Source organism: Impatiens glandulifera, chromosome 2, assembly GCF_907164915.1.
Source record: "Impatiens glandulifera chromosome 2, dImpGla2.1, whole genome shotgun sequence".
In the NCBI taxonomy this organism is placed as follows: domain Eukaryota; kingdom Viridiplantae; phylum Streptophyta; class Magnoliopsida; order Ericales; family Balsaminaceae; genus Impatiens; species Impatiens glandulifera.
The window spans coordinates 44,297,075-44,308,351 of record NC_061863.1 but is presented as its reverse complement, the minus strand read 5'-3'; the positions used below and the strand labels follow the sequence as shown (position 1 = coordinate 44,308,351).

Sequence of the window (11,277 nt, the reverse complement as noted above, 5' to 3'; positions counted from 1 at the left end):
TCTTCAAATTTATTCATAAGATAATATAAATTACTCCATAACAAAATAGAAAAAGTCAGGAGTAAATATTTTAATAGTTTTGGGAAGAAATAATTGAAGGGTTTAAAATAATTGGATGATCAAAAGTCAACTATTAGAATAGTTAGATGACTTTTAGTTAAAATCGTTATGTTAACGAAAAAAATTAACAAAAGGGCCATTAATGACCTTTTTGAAAATTTGAAGGACGTTTAAAAATAATTTAAGGACTAAAATAAGTAATCAAAATAATTAAAGGGCCATCTAGGCAATTTTCCCTAAACATAAACATATTGACGATGATATATATTAATTGTGTTTATCAGTGTTATTTGACGAAATCAAAAAATCCCGGATTCCCGGTCAACTCCTAGGTCAAACCGGGAAAAAACCGCCTCAAATGGAACAATTATGATCAGAAACAATAGATCGGATTATAATTTTTATCCTTAATCTAAACATATATTCATATTTAAAAATGAATCTCTTACAAATTTAAGAATTCATTACAATCTATGTTCATAAACAACAACAAAAAGTGTTTTCAAATGAGTATGATGCTCCATGCTGATAATATTTTCTCTGTTCTTTCTTTTTTTTTGGCTGAAGCATAGGCATATGATGATTCCAAGTCATATAACTTGATACCAATCCTCTATATGTCCAAATCAAATTTGATCTCAACATGCGAAAGAAAATGATGGCCAATTGGCAAAACTGAACAGCTGCTGTAAGTTTTACAACATTTAGGATACAAAATGTCAATTCATCTTGAGAAGCTGAAGATCAGAAAAGAAAAGAGAGATTGATGATTCATTTCAACCATATTTTTCAATTCACAGTATAAATAAGTATACCCAGCTTTCCAACATTGATCATAATGCATGAATCTCAAGAACACACCAATATTAATAATATATACTACACAGCCCCAATGAAAATTACTTAAGAACATCTTACCAGGAAATGGTGGGAGGTAATCAATGATCAATCTTATCATCTTTGGATTTTCTTTTTTCCCTTACTGTTTATCTTTTTCTTTTTAATATCATCTTCATCTGTATCCTCCTCGTCGGTAACAATTTCCTCATTGTCATCTTCATCCTCAGAATCCGAAGGAGGAGAAGGATCAAGTCGAGCAGCATCAATCGCCCACTGAATCACCTTCTCAACTTCATCCTCATCACTTCCGTTGGTTTTACAATTCAAATCAGCCGACGATGATACAGAAGCAGGAACAGGGGCAGATCCCTTCAGATTTGCGAATCTTGAAAGGAGATCGTCGTAGGTGATACTACTATCGTCTCTCTTCTTATTATCAGTACCCGTAGCAGTTGTCGGAAGCGGCTGTGAAGTTTGTGCCTTTGAGACCGTGGCCGGCGCCGGAGATCTTTTGGCGGGGGAGGATTTTAGGGTTTGAAAGCGGCGATCGAGATCTGAATCGAGATAGGAAGGAGAAACATTGGACATGTGAGAATCTACACTTAGATTTAGAAGTAATTCATCCTCTGTTGCTCGTAGAAGCATCTCCACTTCATCGTTCGAATTTAGGGTTTTCTTCCCCCTCCTTCCGCCGTTCATCTTTTTCACTTCGCCGGAAACCACCTTGCTCCGTCTATCTAGTGTTTATTTTTACGCGGAAATGGAAGAATGGTTAGAATAATAATCAAGTCGGACCTCAAACTATCATAGTTTATACGATTTGACACTGAGATTTAGTTTCCTAACATTTGACACTTTCTTATTAAAATGTGGCTGAGTTAAGCTTTCAAAATCATAAATATTGTAAATAAAATTCTCAATTCTTTTGATCACTTAATTAATTTTTTTTTATAATTTTTTTTATTTAATATTCGTGCCAAATGATAAAATTATCATAAATGTTCAAAATGCCACCAAATACACCTAGATATGATAATGAGGCATATCGGGGCGGAGAATGCGACCATCCTACCCCCAACGACCACGTTGATATCATTCTTTATCAACGTCAACTCTTCCCAACGTCGACGTTGATATCATTCTTTATCAACGTCTGCTCTCCACAACGCCGACGTTGAAATCATTCTTTATCAACGTCGATTCTCCCCAACACTGAGCCCCTCCTCGGGCGGATTCCTCCTTTTGCTCCTCAGCCTACGGGGTATTAGCAGCCGTTTCTAGCTGTTGTTCCCCTCCCAAGGGTAGGTTATCATTCTTTATCAACGTAGACTCTCCCCAACGCCGACGTTGATATCATTCTTTATCAACGTCGGCTCTCCCCAACGTCGACGTTAATATCGTTCTTTATCGACACCGGCTCTGCCCTAATGCCGATGTTGATAATGCTTGCTCTCAGTTTTTTTTGTAAAATTTATGTTTCTCTTATTAACGCCGGCATTCACCTAACGCCGACATTAATATTGTTCTTTATCAACAACGACGCTCCCCTAACGCCGACGTTGATAATACTTCCTCTCGAGTTTTTAGAATTTTTCTGAATTTTACATGTTTCATATGTTGTACTACTATTAGAAAAAAAGACCATTCATAAATAAAAATCAATTCCAAGTTTCAACAAAAATCTTAAATCGTATTAATACAAAAATCTCAAATCATGTGTCAATAACTATTGATTGGGAGGAGGAGGGGGAATCCTAGACATAAGCGTCTATATAGCCTCTTGTTGTGAATGCATAGCCTCTTTTGTGAACGAATCATCGTGCACATCTCTTCCATTTCACAATCCTGTTGTGTGCGTATCTCCTTCATCTCCTCCATCCGTACTTGCATGTTCCTGTTCTCCTCGACCAACGTTTTCGTTAGTTGACATTGTGACACGCGTGAGTTGTTGACTCTCGAGGAAGAACTTCCCCATTGATCAGGTCTAAAGTGCATTGGATGTATTCCTGATCCTATCCTGGTCACCCTCTAGTGTGCCTGTGGTCCTAAAGCAGCCTCATACACGTCAAACAACGACATATCAGAGTTTGCTTGTGGTCGCTCGCACATCATAGTTTATAATCATTTAAAAAATTGTTAGTAATTTTAAACTTAGACATGCAAACTAAAACGATAGAAAGAATTACAACTTACCACGACCTGCTCACCATGCGGAGAAGGCACGAGAGTCAGATCCTCGACGGTCGCTCTCTTTATATGCGTATGTAGGAAGAAGTCTGCACAACTAGGGACGTGTCCATTCTCCTTCTCCTGTACAAATAACATAAAATTTGTTAGATATTTTGAAAATTTAATATTCCTACTAAAACTTACCATATGTCGATACATTTGCGAAAATGGTTTACTACCGGTGTGCTGGGGTATACCAATTTCGACTTGTTGCCGGCGTTGGTCGTACTTCTTTCTACAATTATAAGATAGTTATAGTTGTTAGTTAATAGTCGATTAAACATATAATGAATTATAAATGACTACTATACCTTAAATTCAGTTGTGAAGTAGTGATGGTCAAAGAGATAATTCTAATCTTCGAAGTCGAATTCAGGAGGAGGGTTTAGTCTGATTCTCTCCCCGTCGTCATTATGTGGTTCGATGTATTTTTTCTTGTTCGTATATCTCCACCTATCCCATGATTTCTTCACTTGTGGCATCACCCTATCTCTGTAAGAGTCAATGAGATTGACTATTGTTGATCTGAAAGGATCCTGAAAAATAACAACAAATTTTAGAATTATGAAAGTTTCAAATTATAAGATAACACGTTAAAAAATATCAAACTCACGGAGATGGACTACCATATATGGTTTAAATAAGAATGTGACAAATTATACCAATGTTTTAAACGATGTGGCACCACCCCGGGATTCCAGACAATGTTGTCCATATGTACCTTAGTAGGCGTTATCGCATATGGGCTTTCCATCGATCTCCCTGAACTCCAAGCCCATCTTCTCCCCAATTGCCAGTTTCCTAAGAACTGTGTTTTTGTTCTTCCCCCGTCCCGTCCTCGATGAAGACCCTACAAAGTAACAATGAAACGACATTTGTTAAAATTTATATAATCATTTAAATATCACGTATAAGTTGGAATTAACTACCTACAATCTCGGGAATGGGGGAATCCTTTAGGGTGATAGATACCGCGAGAATGGTGGAATCATCAAATATTACAAGGCCTCATTGAGGTAATAATAAAAAATTGGAAACTAGTCGGTTATCACCGGACAAATGAAAAAATTGGAATAACCAGATTCTTTTTGTACAATAGTATTCAGAGTTCTTAATTTTAACCTATCAAATTTCGTTTAAGATGATAAACTCTAATTTTAAAAAAAATAAACCCTAAATTTTACTGAAAACAAGATTTACCCGTGGCTTAACTCGTGAAGACGTATTCAACCCCAAAATACTTTAGGATTTCACCTACATTAACCTGAAAATCTTGAACTTCATAAGACTTTACTAGAGATTTTGAAGATGGGATCTCTGGTCTTTTGATATCTCTGTTGCTAATAAGGGCTGATAGATCAACAAGAGAGATGCTAATTGGGGCTGATAGATCAACAAAAGAGAGATATAAATGAAATAAAAAGAAAGCAGTAAGAAGTAAAGTAAAAAGAAACGGAGTTAAAAGTTTGACGTTAATTAAAACTATGTCGTTTTGGTGTTTTGAAACAGAGTGGAACAAAACATGGGTCAGATGATTTGAGCCCGTGGTATAGATATAAAGGTTGACAAAAAAAATTCTTTTCATTTTATTTTATTCTTAAATACATAAAAATACATTATATAAAAAATCAAATTTATAATTCAATTTAGTACCCCTAATGTCAACTTGATCTGTTAATATGTTGTGTTATTTTTAGTTCCCATTTAAATATTATTGACTTATTATTTTTTCAGTTTCATTTTCATTTAGATTACATTTTACAACACATCTAATAACTATAAATTGACAAGTACAATTGAGAAATATTCAAATACTGAAAGGTGAAGTTATATCAGATAGTCAACATTTGAGTTTGGTTGCATTATTACATTTCCATGTTTATTTTAGATAATATAATAATAAATGTACCATGGCAAAACTATTAGAGTAGATTTTCTGATTTGTATGAAAAAAATTAATTATTTAAAAATCTTTTATTTTTGTAATAATATATGGTAACTTACATATACAATTGAATAATTTAAAATTAAATTTATCAAAAAAATAATAAAATTATGACGAATAGTCTATCTATTACTGAAATTTAAATAAGTTGAATAAATATATTCAAAATTATGGCCCGCAATATTAGTAGAAAACCCTAAATTAACTAACTCATACTTGTTGATTAATTATAAGATTTGAATAACTAAAATAAATATAGATAGAAAAACCATAATCTTTGACTAATCAAGCTCATCGCGGTCAATCCTACATCGCCTAAGTCGGAGAAGAACCAAGAAAAAAAATAGTAGTTTGATTACATAAAATTTGAATATAAGTTCGATAAATATATTTTTCATGATAATTATTTAATAATCGCGCTCAAATCATAACTCCCTTATTAGAACATAGTTTTAAAATTGAAAAATAAAAAGTTTTTGAGTCGTCCCGCGATATTTAAACGTTCTCTTTTGAAAAAATAAAAGAACAAATAATGGTTTTATTACCTGAATTTTGAATAAGTTCATTAATATATTCAAAATAATAAATTTATATTGATCGCACTCAATTGTACGCATCCTTGGTCAAAAAGAAGAAAAAAACGCATTAACATATTGTACTCAATTGTACACATCCTTGGTCAATTATATTTAAATGGGAACTAAAAATAACACAACATATTAACCGATCTAGTTGACATTAGGGGTACTAAATTGAATTATAAATTTGATTTTTTAAATAATGTATTTTTGTGTATTTAAGAATAAAATAAAATGTAGCCCAACTCATCTCAGCTTCATAAGGCAGCATAACCCTTTTTGTTAATTTTATTTAATTAAAAAATTATTTTTAATTTAAATGAAGGTAAAACTTTAAGATCAGGCTAGATTCCTAGGTTCAAACAAAAAACCAAAAAAATAAATAAAAATGTTTAATAAAAGAATAAGAGGGTCATATCATTATGTTATTTATTTGTTGTTTGTACGTGGGTATATCTTTTACTCGCTTATTTTTTTTTTATCTCACTTCACTTAAATTTTCAATTATATCCTTTATTAATATTATATAATATATAAAACAAGTATTTTATTTACTGTGATATTATTATATACATAATTTTTAATTTTATTATTAAAAAATTATACTGATAAATATATTATAATTCTATTAATGATTATATTATAATTTTCTATAATTTAATTAGATTATAAATACTTTTTTTTTGTTTTACATTTATTTATTTTAAACAAATTAATAATATTTAAATTAAATAAATATAATTCACATAAAAAATTATATTATAATTAATTTATATTTTATAATTAAGTTTTATTAGTTATTAAATATAATAATTTAAAACTAATTAATTAATTCAAAAATAATAATAATAATATAAATTTTAATTTCAAACTCATATTTTAATTTAATTAATTCAGAATAAAATTATTTTTTAAATTTAAACTATATTATTATAATATATACAAAAACACGAAATTATACAGAAAACAAATTAATATATTTTGCATGTAACTAACTTTTTTTTATTTTTTATTATATGACTTAATGCTTGTAGTTGGTTATTGGGAGTTGGGACTATTATTTTTAACAAATTTGTTTTCCAAAGTTGCTAGTTTGAACTTTTTTTTTTTAAATAAAAATAAAAATAAAAATAAAAATGTTTTATATTATAATAATATTTATTAAGGTCCACTTTAGAAATTGGTAGAGTATCGACGAAAGTAACCATGAGTAAAAATATTGGTTTATGATTTAATATTGAGTGGATCTAGAATATACATGTTTTAAATTTAAATAGTAACATTAGTTTATTCTAACGTGACATTATGATTTTGAATTATAATATTATTCCACAATTAAAACTTGATTTTTCTTTTAAAAAAGTTAATAATTTGGATGAGTTTTTCATTGAAAAATTAATCCAAATTATTTTTGGTCCTTCAAAATTTTTAAATTGTTAATTTGAGATTAAACAACCGTTAGATTTTATCCATTATAAATCTGGTTGAACCAATTTATCTATTTTAATACAACTACTAAATTGAAGCATAAAAACTTATTTCTTATTCTTTATCTAATTCTAAATGAGATAGGTTTGTTGTAAATTCATAACTATTCATTTTCTTATATAAAAAAAAAAAATTTGATAGTTTTTTTTTAAACTATTATTTTATTACCATCACTTCCTTAATTATAATTAATTTTAAAATATCAAAATAAAAAAGTGAAATTGATATTATTTATATTTTGTAAAAAAAAGTAAAATTTGAATAAATAAAACTTTGTAGGTAAAAAGTTATAAAACTAATAACTTTTGACAAACTTTTAGACTAATGCATGAAAGATTTGGTTAATAAATAGTAAAATATTATTTTTTATTTATATTAATTAATCTCAAATAATTTGTCAAATTTACAATAATATTTATTATATAAAAAAATAATACAAAAGGTTATGTTTATTAAATCAATTGCATACATTTATTTGTGAATAAATAATATTTTTATTTATATTATTAATCTCAAATAATTTGTCAAAATTCCAATAATATTAATTATATAGAAAAACTAATACAAAATTTATGTTTATTAAATCAATTGCATACATTTATTCATGTGAATAAATAAAAACTAACATTTTTATTTTATAAATATAATTATATAAAAGCTAATTAAAAATACATATTTAGACTTATAACTTTTATTTTATTATTTATATTTTAAATTTAAATTCATTTTTGGTGCATCACGGGAAAACTTCGTCCACGATTGGGGCGGGGATGATAATGTAATTCCCGAACCGAATCGCTCCATTATTATTCCTAAATAAATCACAATCTAACTTACAATAATGTTGATACTTCAATTCACATACAACTTTAATTGAATATTTAGTTAGGTATAGTTTAAAAGATTCTCGAGTTCATTGAATAACAAATACAATATGAAATTGAAATCCATTTTAACCTTTAGCTAGTCGTCAAATGTTTATTATTCTTAAAACCTTTCTAAGATTTGTTTCAAAAATTCGGTTGAGTCGGTTTAGGTTTTTGAGAGTTATGTAATTTTGAGGTTTACAAGCTAGATAATATATTGAGCCATGTATTTCTATTGTTGTTTAATGTTGAAGCATGTTACTGCTGATGTGCTAAGAAACTTGCTTCCTTCAACTTTAGGCTATAAACATTTCAGCCCTTTTAAAATAACAACTGCTAGTAACAAATTGACTAACTTATTATTTCACATTGTATAAATAAAATGATAGTTGTCCTAGCTAATTAACATCTTATTTCTTCAAGTCTTTCAATGAAAATCAATTAATATTAGATATTGATATGAAACATAATTTATTAGATATATTATTCATCAAATTGTATTTTTGTTTCTGAAATCATAACTTTTTTTTAAGGATACTAGTATGAACCATAGTCATCGTTTTCATTTTAATTTTTTTTTTTATAGATAATTGAATCTGAATTAATAAATGTATATATGTTTTCAATTAGATAATATTTAGATCATGGTAAAAATTGGTTACAAAATAACAATAAAATTTCTAAATATGTTCAAGAATAACATCACAACTTATTAGTCTTCCCATGATTAATCAAATTATCATTCCAACAATATTTTGACAATTATAAAGATTTGTAAAAGGATGAACTAAATATGTATATTTCCCCAATCATGATATTATATGGTATAGTCTAAATGGAGTATTTGAACTTCATACTAAAATTTCTATAGCATAAAACCAAATGAAAATTAATTTAGATTTCAGTCTTCATGATTCATTTTCATTTATTTAGATCCATAAAGAATTAGGTTGAAAATAAAACTAAGAAACTTTCTTTCATTCAAATAAAGTAGTTAAGCATGAAATAAAAATAAAACAAAAAATATAAATAAAAAAACGAACAAGGGAGTTACCCGATAAACATGACAACAAAGATGAACAAATACATTAAAAATAAATGACACCAAATAAGAATTCTGAATTGTCCACACATTAACCCTGCCGAAAATATTTCAAAAGGTCAACGATTAACCCCGCTTCTCTCTAAAACCGAGCGAGCATGCATAAACTAACAACTAAAATAGGATAATCCAAACATGAACCAATTATGTACATCAATATTAACTACAAATATAAATAATCAAAAATAACCACAATAACATCAAAATATGTTATATCAAATACAATAACAACAGTCAAATCATTTACAATTAACATCAGAAACATGGAAGTAGGAATCAACTCTTTCGATTCACAAGTTTTCTAAGCCGCGTGAAAAATTTATTTGATTTTTTTACACTTTATTATGATTTTGGTGATTATTAATATTTTGATTTTTAATTATGTTTGAATAATATAACTTTTATAAATTATGTCCAATTTAAACTATACCATAATTTTTTTTTGGGTTTTCACTATTTATTACTATTCTCGTAATTAAATGAATCAGTTTATAATATCTTTCAAAATAGTAAATACCATTCACTATACAATAATATCAGAATTAGTAATTCACTTAGAACACAAATAAAGTTATTTTTGTAAGATTAATGTGTATTACATTATATCTCAAATAAATACTTGCAATTTAACTAATATACCAAAAATGAACTCCAACCATTTTAAACTTAATGCTCTTATTTTTATTTCAGATTATGAATATACATTCCAGGAATGTCAAGAACAGGGACATTGATGAAGAATTGGATTGAAGTAGTTGAAGAAAGAAAAATATGAAGAGCTATTGATAATCTTTATTTATGTATACTATATTATTTGTAAGTATTGAAATCAATTTTCTCAATTCAAATATAAGAGCTAACACACTAAGGTATTTAAGTGGCAATAGTGTTCTTAATCCTTAAATTGAATTGAAGAGAATGATTGTAGGGGTTAGATTGTGATCTCCATTGATTTCATCTCTTAATTTATTAACCTAAAATTGTGACCATTATGTAATTTCATATAATTCAAAGACTTTTACTTTAATTCTAGTGTAAAATTTTCAAATTTGTATATCATTTTGATCAATTATTGAGCTCCACATCATAAATAAAGAATATCAATGGTTCAAATGAAGACCATTTCAGCTTCTTCAAGGTCATTATAATTAGCCAGACAATGGTAGCCCTTGTTCCCTCAAAATTTCACCAAGAACTTTGCAAGAAACTAGACTTGTGTGTTAATTGATGGGATAAAACATTAATATGTGTGCTTATTAATCTAAAACTATTTGTTCCTAGTTAATAGTAATGAAGTCATTGATTATGACATGTAATTATGCCAAACAATAACTGGGAGGGTTCTAATCATTTGTCACATCAAATTTCCATCAATTTCTATTAATAGAAGATTCTTTTTCATGGTTATTAATGTGTGAGATGTTTAAATAGCATTTCAAATAATTTCAAAAAACAAACAATTATTATTTCATCAATCTTTCTATTATAATCTTTAATCAAATAACCCTATACCTAACATTTCTTAATTTTAATTTTGCAGCATGTTCATTTGTTAACAAAAACAAAATTTTTCTGTATTCGAAGGGTTGGTTTAAAAACCTATATTGTTGCGCGACAAAACGAAATCCAACTCCTACAAAATGGCGACGAGAGAAGAATTATTTAAAGGCCAAACAAACATGGCTTAACTTTGTAGCATTTTTATTCACAAAATAGGCACTGCCTAATACTTATTTAGCTGTAGGGGAATCTGTCTTAATTTGGAAATTAAGGCAGCAGGAGGCCAGGAGCCAGGAGGCTTTCTCTTGTAAATAAATATCCCATTGGTTAGTCCTCAAATTTCTTGTATAAACAAATCACTATTTCGAAACGTGGGATCACAGTTCTTGTTAACTAAGGAAGCAAAAATGAATCTCACGAGACAACTCGAGTACACTCCCGCGTTTTCATCCTTCTTCAAGTTCTATTTGGGATATATGAGCTCTAACACTTTGGTAAGCCTATGTTAATAACAAAATTTATTGATTTCTATTCGCGGGTATGTGATTTATTCAATTTTTTCTTCGCCAGCAAATTCCCACAGGTTTTGTTGCACAAATGAGAGGACTCGTACCGAAAAAATGTATCTTGAGAAATGATCAAGGAAAATGTTGGAGGATCAATGTTGAA

The 11,277-nt window shown here is 28.5% G+C and overlaps 1 protein-coding gene across 1 annotated transcript; it reads right to left on the bottom strand.

Annotated features, from left to right (window-relative positions):
- Nucleotides 1-810: 810 nt before the first annotated feature.
- Nucleotides 811-1,653, bottom strand: LOC124926791 (nucleolin). Its single transcript, XM_047467089.1, has one exon. The coding sequence runs from the start codon at nt 1,597-1,599 to the stop codon at nt 1,015-1,017; it is 585 nt and encodes a 194-aa protein (XP_047323045.1). The 5' UTR covers nt 1,600-1,653; the 3' UTR covers nt 811-1,014.
- Nucleotides 1,654-11,277: the final 9,624 nt, after the last annotated feature.